At 30.5% G+C, this 18,349-nt stretch overlaps 1 protein-coding gene across 31 annotated transcripts in view; it reads right to left on the bottom strand.

Annotated features, from left to right (window-relative positions):
• The window catches only part of Slo (calcium-activated potassium channel slo), a 200,095-nt gene that overhangs the window by 118,718 nt on the left and 63,028 nt on the right, over positions 1–18,349 (bottom strand). For all 31 annotated transcript variants that reach the window (XR_013002296.1, XM_076382031.1, XM_076382021.1 and 28 more), the window contains exons 2-3: positions 3,976–4,037; positions 2,644–2,740 (exon numbers count right to left, since the gene is read on the bottom strand). Coding sequence is in view for 30 of the 31 variants with exons in the window: in XM_076382031.1 (XP_076238146.1) it covers positions 2,644–2,740; positions 3,976–4,037 (159 nt within the window). In the remaining variant the exon portion in view is untranslated. The remainder of the gene's footprint in view (positions 1–2,643; positions 2,741–3,975; positions 4,038–18,349) is intronic.

The following is an 18,349-nucleotide window of genomic DNA, read 5'->3' as shown; positions in this document are numbered from 1 at the left end:
ACAAGAGAGAATTATCATTATTGTATGGCGTATGTATTGGCAAGAAGAGGAGACTTGATACGTGTCAACCTATTACAATGTCTCATCTCAGAGTACCACGTTTCACTAACAATGTTGCTGGAAAATTTTGTTATCGATGATAATCTGAAATTATGTTGAAAATAGAGTTTGGAGTATTTCACGCTGCGAAGGGATGGAAGTGTCCATCCTGATGTACTGTGACTACGAATAGGATCTGTATTAACTGTTACTATAAATAAATATCGCACAGGTATTTCAAGAGTGACAGCTAAAAAGAAAATAATTTTTGAATGAAAAAACTGTAGCGTCTTTAATTCTTCTTTTGTTTGAAAATGTTCATTATAATAAACATATTGCGCTTTTGATGGAATAGGTACCATTATAATATGAATTTTGCTTCTCACCACCATAATTCATTAAGCCAACATATGCAAGTAGGGAGCGATTTTGCGATAAAAATCTTGCGAATTTAAACTGCAAATATTAACATACAGGAAAAAACAGTTGAGAAATCGATTGATTAAATCTGTCTCACTTTTTGTTGTGACATCAGTTACTATCCAAATAGCACAGAGACATCTTAAAAACGTCTTAAAAACATCCAGTAAAGTCCTAAAAATGTCCAAAAGACGTCTCTGAGACGTCCGATGTTACAAATCAGTATGTCTTTAGGACGTCTTAAGAAACATTTATAAGACGTTTTAAGGACGTCCAAATTACGTATGTAAGACGTTCAGACAAAAATTAGACGTTTTTAAGACGTCCAAAAGCGTAAGTCTTTAGGACGTCCATGTAGTATGTCTTTAAGACGTTTTATAGACGTAAACATTGCAAGTCTTTAAGATGTACGCTCTTGGATGTTTTTAAGACGTCTAAATTATGTCGTAAGACGTTCAGGCATAAAATGAACGTAAAATAGACGTCTTCAAGACGTCGTGTGCTATCTGGGATAGTGTTCTGCGTTGTTAGACGGAATTGTAGAAGTAGAGTCCTTCTATAACACAATTAATTCGTACCGCGTTATAAGAAACTCAAAATTAGTGTAAATTAAAATAATTCGTAGCGTAATGCTGATGTACGTGCACGAAAAGAGGGAAATTTCCCATTAATTTCAACAATAAAAGTGTACATATTATAGTCATCGCGTTTTAAGTCTACCGCGTTATATGGAAACTGTGTTTCAAGACTACCGCGTTATAAGTAATTTTTGCTCTGCCTTATGAGAGTACGGCGTTATAGGAGGCTTTACTGTAACACAAAATAGTGTTTCTCTACAGCCTTGATCCGCGATGAATCAAAACCGCGATAAAATCGCTTCGTGTATGTTGGCTTAATCACCGAGTCCAGTCAACAGATGCAAACAAATGCACATAGTTGAGACCAGGCAGGGACAGTCAACACAGCATACAAAACAAAGGCAACACGTTTACATTCGCTAGTTCGTCTCGTTAAATTGATTATAGAATTTGTCTTTTCTGACAAGGGTTGTTTCTGTTATGAGCTTTCCAATTCATTCTATGTCGAAACAAGTGTAAAAATTGATTAATGCCAAAAGAACACATTTTTTAATTAAACAGTCGACATATTGTATAGTGTATTTTTATCTAAAATTAATTTTATGAATAATAAAGTATTTCAGTAATTACTTGTGTTCAAATTAATTCGCACAATACTGTAAAATGAGAGTTAAAAATAATAAAACTACGTTTAAGGCTTCATTTCCGAATTATTAATTATGAAAACACTTAAAATGCGCAAGAATTGTCTCTGACTTACGACTTATTCTACTGTCAGTCTCAATTAGCCTGAACAGACGCAGCGATGTCAGTAGAATGAGTCTTCAAGTCAGACATATATCACGTGTATTTTAGGAATTTGTTCAACAACTAATATCTTGGAAACGAAGTCTTAAACATAATTTCAACATTTTTGATTTTCCTCTTATTTTAGCATATAGAATTAGAATCACTTTTTAAAGTTTCTGACTCCTATTATGGAACACCCTCTATTTGTATTGTATTATTAAACAAATCGATATTAATTTTTAGTCAATAGACTCTTCAAATACAATTTGTTTAAACACATTATGTATCATAGGTAAAATGTAATATGTACAAGTGGAAACACGCGTATTACTCCGCCACGTGAAATAGTCCAAACTTCAATTATATTTAATTTTTCATACATATTTACTTTTATATCGATGACAAAATTACTAATTATTAACATACACTACTTGCACATAGAAAAATTAATCTTTGCTCAAACGTACAAGTTAAATGTCTCTATAACAACTTAAAAGTATTTTTACTTATTACAAGAAATAAAGCGTGGTCGTACATGCCATCAAGTGGAAAACCAATTAACTTCTATGACTGCATATAATAAAACAGCTTTGCTGAATTACTAACTATAACACATTTACTACCAAGAACTTGCTTTTAATCTTTCGGATTTAGAAAATAGTTTAAATGACCCCATATAGTCTCTGTAGCTCTTATCTGAAACATAACCTATTAAATCACTTTTCCCAACGCCAGAAAATTGATTTTAGCGTTCCCACAAATTTTACGACCACACTATATGCCTCCTAACGAGTATAGAAAAAACATTTATACTTACGCGTATAAAAAAGTAGACCATAAAAAATATATTGAAAGCTAAGTCTATCTGCTGAGTAATGTTGTTGCTCCACTTTTGGCAACGTTCCACCTCTTCACTGTAACACACAATTGTACAATGGGTATTAATTTAGGTACTTTTACTGAGTGTATCAAATTTTATATAAAACTGAGCATTTTTGAAATTTTTGCATGAAACGTATTCAAATAAGTACATGTAGAATTTTTACTTTTTAGCTTTTGCAAGTGAGCAGAATTCCATGATAAAAGAATTTTTTAAAATGTAAATGATTAATGAAATTATAGCTCATTTGGAATACAAAGTGCAGGCTAATATGAATTTGAAACTCTAAATTCGATTTTTTTAAATTATACTGTATCTTTCATCAAACTATTTGCGAAGTAATGGACAATTTTTGTGATAATTTAATTTGTTGAAGTTTTATATATTTATAGAATTGATTTCTCCAGTGAAAAAAGAATTTTATTTTTTAAAAGTTATTAATTTCATATTTTACAGAAATAGTAAACAAATCCCACATTGCATAAGATAATATAGAATAAATTGAAGAAAATTAATTTCTGTTTAAATCATAATACGAAATTTCAAATTTTTTATATTTCAATGACTTTCATAATTAAGTATCGTCATTAATGACGTGTAATTCCCCTAAATTATAATTTCAAAAAGTAGACAATGTACGAACATAAAGTTATAGAAATGTCTGACATTAATAGTATCTAAAATATCCTCGATACATTTTATTCAAATAACTTGGAAATAACTTTAGTTACTAGAGTAAACAAATTTTTAGGTTATTAAGTTATATTTGTCTTAAAGTTAGAGCTCCCAAGTTATACATATTGAATATCTTGGAAGATTTGGCGATACGTAAAAATTTTCAAATATTTTCATTCTTCGTCTTTCAAAACTTCAAATTTATATTATTATTTAATAATTCAAAAAACAATTTAATATAATTTTAGAAATTTTAAAAATTTAATATTTTTAATTTTTTTAAAATGTACTCCTATTTTGTCACCCCTCTTCCCAATACTCTCAAACACTCTTTGATTCTCACTCACATTAAATCGTCTTCAGGATATACATTTTCTCACTCATAAGTTTGAAAATCAATAGGGAACCTACTGTTATCTTCTGATATAATTTAATAAAAAAGTCTTTAAACTCATAAATTTGAAAAGCAATAGAGCAATTATTGTTATTTTTTGAGAATTAAAAAGAAAAACCAATAAACTTAAATTTGTAATATTTGAGATATGCTAATTCTTACACACTAATATTAATCTGAAAAACAATTAATTTTCTTACCTAGAGGCATCGATGAAGTATATTATAAGCGACGCTATACTGAGAATGAAAACTAACACCACCTGAAACAGAAATGATAAAGCACGATTTAAATCATCTATTTATAACAAATTAAGGAAATATTTTAATCGAAATAGTAATATGTGCTGCAGTATGGAATGGTTTAAATATCATTATAAAACAGAATAGATTTCGTTTGTTGCAAAAAGATTTGCTAATAATAGTATAAATACACATTTGTTGAAATCATGTTGGAAAATGTGAATATACCAAAAGTTATATTTTAAAGTTGTAAAGTACAGTTGCATAGAATGTATTTATTTTTCACTTTAAGAAATATTCACATTTGTCTATTTTATTGTCCTAATATGACATGGTTTTTCCTAGTAACCACACTAGATCGATACTGCTCTTTGATAAATTAGCATCATTACAGTATTTGCTTAGAAATTGTCAGAAGGTGTCGATGAAATGATTTCACTTACAGAGTAACAGAAAATACCGTATTAATAAAGTATAAACAATCACAAGTTCGATTGTGTTTGTGGTTGGTGAAAAATTATTTGTGGATGAAAAAGTGATGTCTGGTCGAAGAAGAGGAATTTAATACTGGTTTTCTTAACCTTTTCTGATTTGTAACTCTCTTTCGAGCATTAGTCAGTTTTACGATCCCCCTTCCCCGTACTCTTTTTCTATCCCCATTTTTTCTCGTGTCTCCATTTTCTTTTTCTTCACATGGCTCCGAAAATTCGATATCGGGAACCCTAGAGAACGATATCGCTCTCGTTAAGAATACTTGATTTAGTGTAGGTTGTTCAAGTTTTCAAATAATTTGTATTGGTTTTATAAACATTTTTTCTCGTGTCTCCATTTTCTATTTCTTCACATGGCTCCGAAAATTCGATATCGGGAATCCTAGAGAACGATATCGCTCTCGTTAAGAATACTGGATTTAGTGTAGGTTGTTTAAGTTTTCAAATAATTTCTATTGGTTTTATAAATACAAATTAATTTATTGGACATTAGCAAACAAACAAAAAATAAAACATATCTTTTGGATTGGGCTCCCGACTGTCATTATACATTATATATTTGATTTTGGTTTTTTTACATACACCACAGATGTCATGTTCAGGTTCTAAAGGCCACGCTACAATACATTATAGCTGCCATTTCTATATCCATATTTCAAAATTATTTCTCAACATAGGCAAGTCTTCAAGGCGGGAAAACAGAATAAACTGAGAATGACGGTGCAAAACAGTGGCGGCCTTGAAGATGAACATTCAGAAACAATTTATGAACAAAGGTAGTAGTCCGTGCTATGAGAAATAGGGATAAGAAAATGGTCATTTTTGTTTCTCTGACACATTTAATACCCTTAATGTATGTGTTACGAGCTGACGGCTCGATAGTTTGACCGAGGGTCAGGGTTTTTTGAAATTTTGTTATTGTTTCGAGAACGAACCAACGAATAACTTTGCGCACTCGTTGGGAGCCACCTCACGGATGTGAACGAACCAGTGCGCAAAGGCCAACACCAGGAGCCACCTTAGGTTTTAGGTAGGTTTCCGTGGACCAACCGACACTCAACTTGGCGAGTATCAGGAGCCACTAGGATGGAATAAAGACTGTGGACGAACCAGTGAGTAACTTTGCACTCGCCAGGAGTCACGGGACTTGGACGAACCAGTGCGCAACTGCCAACACCGGGAGCCACTTGTAGGTTAGGAAAGGGACCTTCGCAAGGATTGCGAAGATGTTAGTGTAGCCTCGTAACTTTTAAATTTATAATATATCTCGAGCGGCAAAGATATAATATTTGTGGGATTGTTACGCGTTCGCTTCTTATTGGATTTAGGAAAGGTTTTGATTGAACTAAGTCCAATTTAACAAACCTTATAAAAATGTGTATTATTACGAGTTTAAGTTTGACTCGAAGGAATACAAGTGTTTATGAATTCAAGTGTCGCGGAACTAAGTCCTCTCTCTAGATTACGCACAGAGGTATGCGGGGGACGCGTCGTTAAGACTACGTTGCAGTGACTTTACTTTACGTACTGTACTCTGTGATTCTGCTCGAAGGAGAACTAATGCTCGATCTTGCTTCCAGTTTAAGCCGCGTACTAAACTCGAACTGGATTAGAAATGAGCCCGCTAGACCGAGTTTCTTGGCCTTTTTATAGTCAAAAATCTATGGGAAAAATGGTGGGGACTCGGTTGCATCACAGAGTTTCCGAAAAAAGTTCAATGATATTAGTTTCAAAGAATTCTATTAATTGGGTGCAACGGAAATGTCTATCGGCCCTTGCATGGTGACTTCCAGGCAAAATCAAAGATCAATCGAAGGAGCTTTGAATCGAGCCCTTTCATAATTACTTTACGTAACTCGTCTGGGCTCGTAACATATGACTGGGTACTGATACTCTAAAAATTTAAATCCCAGAATTTGCACATTTAGTTGTTACAATAACGATTGCAGCTGTGTTAAAGCAAACACCTGACAAGGCCTTCAGGCCTTTACCTGAACACTAATATACAGGATATTCGACAACAGGTGTCACAAATGTTAAGGTTTGATTTTAAATTGCTAAAATAGGGAGAAAATTAAGAATTGCTAAATAGTGCTTGAAGCTTCGTTTCAGAGATATTGATAGTGACAAAAACATCTGACCAAGTTCGCGTAAAATACGCTTGACTCGGAGCTTATTCTACTGGAGCATTAGCCAAGTCAGACGCAGCGATATCAGTAGAATAACTCAATAGAATAAGTCGAGTCAGACACATTCTGCTGGCATTTTCGTTGCATTTATTATGCACAAAATTAATAACTTGGGAACAAAAACTTAAACACAATTGTGTCATTGTTGGTTTGATTATTTTTTCTAGCACATAGAACCACCCCTTAAAATTTCTAACCCCTGTTGTCGAACTTCCTGCGTAATATGAATATACGGTAAGTATAATCGCCCAAACTTAAATATTTGTCTAAAATTAGGAGAACCTAACAAGAAGTACATCTAATAAATAATATAAATTTGTGATATGAAGTTCCTTCAGATAACTTAATTTACGAGTTTATGAATGATCAACAAAAAATAAAAATTAAACTCTTTGTATTTCTGTTTGTTAACACTTATTTCAATTTTATATTACTAAAACAACTAGTTTTCGGGTTCTTTAATTTAAAATGGGGCAAAAATTGTCTGTGATTGAAACGTACGCTGCCAATGAAAAGTTTAAAATCGGCTGCTAATTCTTATTAAGATTATACTGTATGATACAATACTTCTAGCTTACAATTAACACTTTCAACAATGACTATAATATTCTTTATTTCAATATAAGCAAATAAATTAATACAATCGTTCATTTTTATTTAAATCGTGTGTTTAACAAAGATACCGTCATTTTCTTTATTTTAAAAAATAATTTCAAAAAATTTTAGTTAGAAGCGATTATTGTGTATACTTCCTTTATACACTTATTTCAAGGAACAGATAAAATTATTTATAAATTTTATTAGGTCTGGTATGAACCCAAAAAAAGTATGACGAAATATCCAAAAGTAAATTTCCCTTTTAACAAAAATTTGCACTCTGCACCTCTACACGTAAACTCTTTTTGCTTTTTACATATAAAACTTTATTAAAATCATAATTTTTAAGTTCGGATATTTCCTTTGTCAATGACTCACCACATTCAACAAAATTATATAACTACAAGGTGACTTTTGCAACTGTATCATTTGAATTTTCCTTAAACTATTTGTTGCATGAAAAAATGTTTGAAACGAAAGTTGTTTTTAGTATGCTTTTGAGACCAAACAACTTTCATTTGAAATATTTTCTGATGTAACAAATAGCTTACAAATATTTACTAATCGAATATTTTTACTTATCGAATAATTGCTATTTTACATTTATGTTCTATGTGTAATTTTTAATCTTTATTTCTTTAGTATTATTTTATAATTAGATAAGTAATTAAGTCTTGTGTTTTAAACGAATTAGGTAATATTTTACTTGTAAACTACTGTTCTTATATGACATAAGTTATATGTAAAAAATTATTTTAATGAATAATATTAATATTTATGCTAAAAAGAAATTGTGAGAATAAATAATTTTAGTAATAGATATAAAACACTCGATTTCCTAAAGCTAATTATTTGTGGGTTACAAAACCACCAGCACAAAACTATTCGATTGAATAATATAATAAGCAATAATAAGTTTTTACATTTTCTAATGTTCTCTTCGAAGTTACGTTATATTTTATTTGTAAACTACTATTCCTATATTTAAACAACTATATTAATGAATAGTATTACTATGCAGAACAGGGTCCGATTCTTGTATGCTTCGTTCGACTCCGATCACGCTTCTGCGCAGAATTATTGCGCAATCCAATGGCGCGCGCCACTAAGATGTCGCTCATATGCACATTTTAAATGAATCAACAAAAGACACCTTGCATTCTAATTCATATACAGCACTTATAGTAACATAACATCTATGATCGAATTCGTGTATTCTTTCCAGGTCTACATTTCAAATGGCAATACATTTATTACTATAAAATAATTATAAGCTTACTAAATTTTATTAAGCGCGAAACATTCCTTAGGCGAACGTACATATACATACATATCGATAAAAAGAACTCTCATGTAACGTGGCACTCACCAAATGAGGTTTTGTATAAGGTGGTTAAAAATATGATAACTCTCATATGATGTGATGAAAATAATGCTAAAGTTTCGCATAACGCGGCACATAAATTCAAAAGTGTAGTAAAAAGCTAGAATTCCTACTTCTACACAACACTTTGTGGCGTTAAATAGTATTTAATACACTCTTTAACATATTCAGTCACTGTAAATATGACCAAAACTTTTATTTTTATTTATTATAATTTTCTGAATTCTGAAGCCTGTACTGTACTGACATTATGATAAAAATATGCTACAACTAAAACACTATTGCTTCCAAGTCCACGAATGTATTTCAAATGATTGCTAATGATACGTCTTTGTAGATATTTATTAAAAATTTGTAATATTAACAATGAAAACATCGTTTTTTATTGCTTGCTTTTCTCATGATGTTTATACATGGTTTTTTCAGTTTTTAAGTTCACACACAGTTACAACAAAAAATTACAAAAATATCGGGTTTCTGAATATTGGACTTCAAAAAATGTAAAAATGAATCAGAAATGAGTTTTACTCAAGTTAAGCAGATCTAAGTGAGACAAAATTTCGAACAATGGAAAAAGGAGATCAGTTAACATTTATTTAACAATTTCCACATAAATTTAATAAAATTAAAGAAATAAGAAATAACAAGAATACAGCAGAGACAGGGATGAACAGGAATTACGCTCGAAAAAAGATGACAGTATCTGCACAATGCATACTATGTTATATTCTTAACACGTCGTTCTCAAGTGAAAGAACCCCTATACACTCACTGAGTAAAAATAAACAACAAGTATTATCACAGCAGGCTCTAACAGCACACATAAGAATACTTGCCACTTGTCGGCACTAGAGATAAATAAAATTCGTTAAAACAGAAGAAGTTACAAAATTCAACCGGAGAGATCTGAAACTAAACTTTTTCCACGTTTTTAATTCCATAAGACGTGACATTTATTTTCCAAAAAATATTCGCTGACAGCATATAAACTTTAAGTCTACTTATAAATGTAATATAAAAAAACTAATTATAAGTACTAATTATAATAAAAAACAAAACTAATTTCCCAATTAATGATATTGTTAGTAGCAATACTCTACATACATCTATAACCAGAAAATATTGATATGCATAAAATATTAATATTAATATAGATCTCCTAATACTGAGAAGACACAAGACTCTGATGAACTTGGTTTGATGTATAGCAGATAAGAGCATTTTTAAAATAGATTTTAATATTTAATGTTTAAAAGTTTAAGAAAGTACATCGTAAACCAATATCATAATTTGTTTTAATAGATTAATTAGTGTATCAACACAATTAATTCCTCTACTTCCTTCAATTCCATGTGAACCTTTAAGTTTCAGAAGACAGACCCTAAGAAAATCTCGTGTAGGACGGACGCCAGGTCAATTTTGACTTGTAGTGAATTTTTTCTAATATGTTTTTCAAAATTAATTTTTATAGAATAATTTTACTACTTTTATTTATATATTATCTATTTTTTGCCGATAACGAATACTAATGCACAATAAATTAAAAATAAATAGTCTATTATACACAAGGAATCAACATAAAGAAGAATAAAAAGTAAAAAATATAAATTCTTAAATTCTTCATGAAAAATTTATTCTTATAAATGTATACATTATGTAAACAATACAATTAACAAGTAGCGTATACAATGTAATATACACAATTGTTAAAACAGTACATGAAAGAATTGACAGAAGACTACTATCTCGAAAAATAATAGAGATCGATAGTGAAGAACTTATAAAGAATAAATTTTTACATCTGGGAAAACGCAGGAGTGAAAACTGCTATTAGTCAGACATCTTAAAAAGTTGCACTTTATACCATTTTTTGCACGCATTTGGATTTGCTATAAGATTACCATTACACAAAATGATCGTATTTTTCGTTTTGTAAACAAAAAGTATCGATCTAAAAATATGCAAGTCCAATCAATTTTTTCATTATGCTTTGTAATAAAGGCATTATTTCTGATAAAATTTAAAATTTATTCAGATACTTTTGCTTTATATGTGGACCTCTAAGATACAGGCCTAACAAGTTCAATAACCCCACAAAAGTCTATTTCGGAGGAATAGAACTTCACTAACATGTTCATCAGAATTATGTAAAAGAGTAACATATCTCACATTCGTGATTAAAACATTTGTAAGAAGAATGTCACTTTCGTACTAATAACCAATTATAAATAATTAGAAACCTTCATGAAACTTAGTGTTACATATAGTGATATAAATAAATCTCTAAACACTCACAGATGAACCACAAAAACGGAATAACATATAACAAATACCAAATAACTCAAGTCTAACAAATATTTGAAATTATGTCAGAGGAGTGAACCTGTTTGACATTTATTTACTTTTACTTTTATAACGTTGTGTACCTAAAATGCATACAATTAAGCTGCTGCATAACAGATTACACTTTAAATATTATTTTTATCGTGAAATTCTACTTTACCGACGAAGTTCCACTTTACCACCTCCACTATCATTTTGATCCAGTTCAAACCAGATTTTGTCTCATAGAAACGATAATAAAGACTGTGTGCACATTTATACATATAGAGTGTTTTAACCAGAAATATGCTATTTAAATAATACGTGGATTATTTCATTAATAGAACGTTAAGATATAGAAGGTTTTACTATGATTTAGAGGTTATTTTACTGTAACTTACGATAAAAGTACTTTAGCCCTCATCGTGACATATCTTAAATAATAAGTACTGTTTTCTTTTTCTATTCTGTTCAGTTGAAAGTTTGAATAGACAAATATGAAAGCAGGAAGATTAAGGGCAGAAGGAATAGAGACAAAAAAAATAATGGCGGCAAGAGACAAAAAGTAAAGCAAGAGAGGATGTATAAGGTCTGCGATTCGGGATAAACATCAAGGTATAGAAAAATAAGAGTAATAGAAATACAGTAATACTAACAAAACTAAGATACAGAAACTAAAAAAAAAGAAACAAATACTATGTGGAAAAAAATAGAAAGGTATGTAAGTTATATGACACAGAGATAGAAACAATAAAACATTTGAGATTAAAATGTGACAATATAAAAAGATGACTTGGGGACATAGATAAGTTACTAGGAAATGAGCAGGAATACGTGAAATAGGGAAAGAAGTTAAAAACCAACGAAAAAAAGGGTAAAATGGTGAGGCAGTAAAAGATATAGAGATAGTAAAATTATATAAATATGTTTTATAATGTAATCATCTCTCCGCAACACTACAAGAAAAATAATAAAAAATGTAAAAACAGATAAGAATTTAAGTTAAAAAATTCTCAAGCAACAGGCACAATTTTCAAAATCTACGCCAAAGTAACCATTAAAACAGTGAATATTAAGGCCTATGTACGTGAATAAACGCACGAAGAGGTGACTTATTTTCGTTGTGGATTCGCCGCGCGAAATCTCATCGAAATCAGCGAGAAGCCAACTGTGCCGTCTCCTTGAAAGCTGTGTCTGGATGACTCACCCACCCAGGCGAAACGAAGGAGCAAATACGAAAGTGGATGAAGCAAGAGTAACAGATGGGCGAGAAAGTGTAATGCCGCGAGGAAAGGGGATGAAAGGTGAAAGGAATGAGAAGAAACAATAGCGTGAAATCGAAGTTCGAGAGGGTCGAGTGCACTGCACCTAGAATTACGAACTCGATACACCTTTTTGCGTTCGAATTATTTTTAACCGGCTGTTCGCGCTCAGACCACGTGGAGGAGGCCAAGCCGCTTCCGTGTTAACCTGACCAGACGGGCTTTAAAGTTCAGGGCTATCGTGCGCTGAAAACTGTAATAAGAACGTGGCCGTCTCTTGGCGAGCCAGCGAATTTCTCCATCATCGATCTAAGTCCTTATCAAGTCTGCCCAACCACACAACGACCGTTTCGGTGAATTACATCGACAGACTGTGGGGGGTTGGCCGGAGAATTGATTGCTTAATGCGAAATTTTAGCACGTGATAAAATATTCTACAAGGTGGTATCAGAAACGTGGTACTTTTTCAGGGATTTAATTATAGGTATTAAAATAATGAAAGTTATTTGTCTACACGTATAGTGACCATCTAGCTCTCCTAATTAAGAGCTGGTTACGTGACTCCTCACACGCTAAGCTAATTTCGTGCTAGAAGATTAGAAAAATAATTATAATTGTATTTTAGCGATAACAGTTGTATTTAAATATTTGGTTCTAAGGTAAATATAGCAATACCTGGATGCTTAAAATTTTAAATGTCCCAATATGTGGGCAACGGAAAAATGCATGTTTTGATAATTCCCTTGAACTGCATCCCAATAGCTGATTAAAGTATTTAATATACTATTTTTCGTTTTTTAAACGGTACAGTAGAATTTAAGCTTAAAATTAAATAATCTTAACGTTAGTGTTTAGGTATAAGGGCGTGGTGGGGTCATTTACTTTATAAAAATATGTGTGGCTGACTATTTGACAATTTAGTGGACACTGACCTAGTAGTCCTTGAAAGGTCAGTTCCAATGTATAACGAGACTTGGAGCTACTAGAAAAGAGAAAAACTATCTAACTTCCTTCAGCCCCTTTTGGGGGGAAACCTAGCCTATGACACCAGCCCATTCTGAGGGCACATCTGGTAACCAGCCATATAAGACTCTGAGGTCAAAGACTCAAAGGTCTGAGGTAATAAAATTCGTGACTTGCTGGTTCACATCTTCGCAACGCAACAATATATTGCACTTATGTTTAATAATGCTTAGTTTTCTATGCATATCATTTATTTTAAATAGTATGCCATGTTAGCTATTTAGGTTACATTTTAAGTAGCAGTACACTTAACTCCACCTATTACATACCGATATTTTAAAATACGTATATTCTTTAACCTATAATTAGTAAGGCAGGATCTAAAGGACCCCACACGAGAGTTTCCAACAAACAATATTTTGATCTCAACACACATAGGAAGTTAACTTGTAATTAGTGTTTACTCGTTAGACCTATTTTCTAATATTTTTCACAGGATGTGTGTATAGGGTAAAGGAACCTGATATGGATTAGCAGAAGTTAAATTGCTATCAATTGAAAGGTGATTAATATTTTTATAACTAGATTGTCTCAAAGTAGAGGGAAATTATTTGTGTTTCATAAAGAATAGGCCAGAACTGTTGAAATCTACAGGTTTCTAACTGGAATTTAAAAATCGAAGGATATATGAAAATCAGAGGTCTAAAAAAAGTGTACTTAATATGGCCTACCTAAGAAATATTGACCTAATCATGTACATATAACCTTGTAAAGTCATTTTTAATCATTATCAAACTGCTCAAGCATATTTTTAATCAGATACTTCTAGTGGATATTGTTGTATAGACGCAAGTTTTACACTTATCTTTTCCGAATGTGATATAAAATTATCACGAGCCGATTTTTGCTCCCAATCAGGTTCACATGAAACTACAATTACAGTATGTTTTCTTACACATTATTAAGTACTAATTCAGAAAAAAGCGATCAATTCTAGTGCTTAGTTCACGAGATATTACAAGTTGCCGTATTAAAATCACAGATGTTATTCGGTACCTTTATACTACTCTAATGTCATTTCATAACCTGAAAAACAAGTAGTTTCCAAATGTATAAAATTCACCATACTAGTTACAGTCTAATATGATTCTGATTATTTTTAATTATTGTTGACTGTTTATGTAATAAGGCTGTGTTATTATTATTATTTCGTATTACATATCTAATAAACCTATCTGACAACGCTTACAAAATGGACGCTCATCAGAATGTTACACGATGCACACTTTTTTCCCTCAAATACTACTAATACAAAATTAACGAAATATATCGCAATAATTGAAGCAAGGAATAAAACAGCATTAATAATATCAAATAAATTTAGAAATAATACTGCAACTTACTCTTGGAATAATTGCAATAACGTGTGACATGGAAAGCAGATGTTTGATCCTAGGTCTTTAACCGAACACCTGAGGCTTTATAGCTCCAAAATTCAAAGGTCTGGGACGAAAACTTCTGCTGTTCGTGATAATATCGTTACAATTGTATTATAATTGTGTGACAAGTAGGCTTTAGTATTACTTTTTGCATTTAAAAAACAAATAGATGAGTCTACCTAACCTTACTAATATCATTTTCTTAAAGAAAAGAAAGTGTGTAATATGTATTTGTTTGAAACACGCAATCAATTCATATGGACGACTAATAACGATTTCTTTTTTATACGTGCTCTGGTGGCACAAAGCAGCGTGTCTGTAACTACTTCAGAAAATAAGCATCAGAAGTATGTACATGTAAATAAATGTTTCTCGATACTTAGTACCTATCTTGTGAAACTGTCCTATATTTTTGTTAATCCTAGAACGCAAATATTTACGTAATTTTTAATTTATATTATACAGTACCTATTACCTAGTTTATCTGTAGTTGAAAGTTTTTAATTACAAATTTGTTATTATAGAACAATTAATAGATACATATATATTGACAACCGATGGTTTATCAGTTATACAAATGATGAAACATTGTGTTTTAGAAATCAGAACAGTTTTCATTATCTTTAGTTGAAGCTGAAACAATCTAAGATCAAATTTTATACAAACAATTTCCTTTTTAAAATTCATAATTTCTTTCTTCCTTTTTGTGATGGGATTACTAAAAGTTTACATTTAAAATCTGTATATAGGAAATGTCTTTTTAATATTCAAAAAATTATTATTACGTCTTTTATGTGTTATAGTCAACATCTGCAACGTATAAAATTGAAGATTGGCTGACTGTAGCCATCATAAACGCGAATAGGTTAAGAGACCCTTTTATCCCAGAGGTCTGAGAAAATTGAATTTTCTTTTAGTTTCGTAAAAGTATAAGATGTGTAGAATACGTCTATAAAATTGAATTGGAAAATTCGCGAATTGACAAAGTTGAAGCAGCATGTGGAGAAAACGACGGTCCATTCGAGAGACCCATCTGCGCTCAAGTGCATTTGGTGTCTTAGGACTTTCTGAAAACTTGTTCGAATGTGTACATGCATGAAAACTGAACACCACTTTTCATTTCTACGTTTCATTTCGAATATTTTTGTCTTACGAACTATATCAACAGATTTCTTTGATAGTTATTAGTATTAATTGTAATTTATACATCACACACAACATACATCAAATTATCGCTTCGATTGGTATTAAAGGCTAATACGCATGTACGATGTAAATATATGATTAAACAGTAGAGATGTAGGATTTTCGTTCAAAACAAGTGAAAAGTACTCGAAACACGCTATACACAAAGCAATAACATACTTGATAGAGGCTAGTAAATATTAACTTCCCTATTATATCTATAAATGATGCAATTGTATAAATTAAAATACCCTTCAAAGCAACCACGTGAATTCCTGCCAAAGAGCAATACCTACAGCATAAACACATAAAGGGGTATTTTTGAAATACAGGGTGACTCAATAACTTTGATCACCTGGAATATCTCAATTATTTTTAGAAATATGAAACAACTTTATTTACGAAAGTAATTTTTTTTTAGTGGAGTGTTTTCTGAGATTTTAAGGTTATATTGATTTTTTTAAGTAAAATGTTATATTTTTCTAACCTGTATCTGTATTTCTTTAATCTCTGCACCGCTATTTTACTGGGATTGGAAAAACATATATAACAGTTCAATTAAAAAAATGAAGCTAACCTTGAAGTTTTCAAAAATACTTCACTAAAAAAGAAAATTCTTATGCGTTATGGATTCTACTATACCATACAATTCTTATGAATACAGCTTTTCCATATCACTGAAAATAGTAAAGATATTCAAGGAGATTAAAGTTATTGGGCCACCTTGTATGATATAAAAATGATTTAATATGAAATAAGGAGCTAACATTTGTGCGTGAATTATTAAGATGTATTAACTTTTTCAAAGAAATATGTATACAAGATAATTTCGAAAGTATATGTCAGGGTACATGATTTTTTAAAAGAAAATACTTTCCCTACAACTTTTGTTTAAATCAAACAGAGTATTTTAAGTTTAGCAATAATTTTTTGGGAATTCTGAATTTTTAATAATAAAAAGCGCACAGCACCATGAAATTTAAAAAAAGGAAGTGAAGAAAAAAATTCTTAAATTATGAATTATAATTTCTCCCTATAAGAGCAACGTAATTATACAAGAAACGCATAGTTTTTGTAACATTTACTAAGAAAAAGTTTGAAAACTAATGACTAAAAGTTTATGTTCTAAATTTCTGAAACTTAAACAAAGCTAAATTTCATGTGAAAATCTTAAAAGATTAATAACACTAAAGATAAATTTAAAATTGTATTTAAGTGATTTAAATGAGAGCAGATATCGTAACAATTCGGTGGAAATAACGACAAGAGTAAATATAACTGTTCGTAGACAGGACGCCGTAATTAATAGACAGCTATGATAGGCATTTGACCTTTGAACAATTTGCCAAAGGTACGGTTACGTATATGTATATACGTATACGTGGATGTGTGTGCATGCTAAATTTTGTTTGCACAAAAACTCAGTCGACTGAAAGTATCCAAACAGTTAATAGATTGCAGTGACTGCGAAATTAATGCACCAGTTACATCATCGTTTCTAGGAACGTTCATAATTGCAGTAGTGTATATATTATAACTACACATTTGAATGTTGCGAATTTCTCTGAAAATTCGACATTTTAGTTTTGTAAAATAAATATCATTGAAGAGAATTTTGTTTCAAAAGTTGTCTACAACTCCACAAAAATGTTAAATTCAATTAATTTTTAAGATAGATATTTATATTATCATCATATGATCAATGTAATTTTGAAATTTGTCAAACTTTTACAATTTGTTTAAACATGAAAGTTATACATAGATACGTATATTGTTTATATTTACTTAATTTATTTAGTTATTAATTATTTATTTACTTCTGCGAAATCAATTTAATGTCAACATTCTTTAAAATAACAAAATTATTAAACAAATTGTTATAATGATTAATTGTATGACTGTTCTAGATATTGTATGTTATTAATAATTACTCGTATAAAAACTTTTCTTTCAACAGTTTAGAGCCAGAAGAGTTTAACTTTTTATGGAAACAAAGAATATAATTACATATAATGAAAAAGGAAAAATATAGAAAAGTTATGAAACAATGTTGTTACACTACGACGTTTCATAAATACTTTCATAAGCCAACTGTCAATTACTAAAGTTAAAAGGTTTAAAATTTACCCTTTAAAACAGAATTTCGTTTCATTCTACTGCATTTTTATACATATGTATATCGGACAAGAGAAGAAAATTGCATTTTCTAAGACAAAAAATTACTATAGGTATGTATATCGTTTGAATAAAATTTAAATTTATAATAAAAGATTTGCATAACGATCTTTAAATAAAAGATCTATACTAATCTAAATATTTATATCTAAAAAATTCCTCCTCCGAGGTCATCAAATACTTCTGTTGTAATTTATTTTTATAATACTCAGATTTTTCTATCTTGAAGTAAATCGTGTGAGCAAAACTATCTGCTAACAAAAAACTACATCACTCAGTTATTAATACTTTTTAATAAAATAATGGAAAATATTTAACTGACAAG

The sequence above is a fragment of the Calliopsis andreniformis genome, chromosome 7, assembly GCF_051401765.1.
Source record: "Calliopsis andreniformis isolate RMS-2024a chromosome 7, iyCalAndr_principal, whole genome shotgun sequence".
In the NCBI taxonomy this organism is placed as follows: Eukaryota; Metazoa; Arthropoda; class Insecta; order Hymenoptera; family Andrenidae; genus Calliopsis; species Calliopsis andreniformis.
Note: the sequence above shows the minus strand (reverse complement) of the source record. Positions and strands in the feature narration are given on the sequence as shown.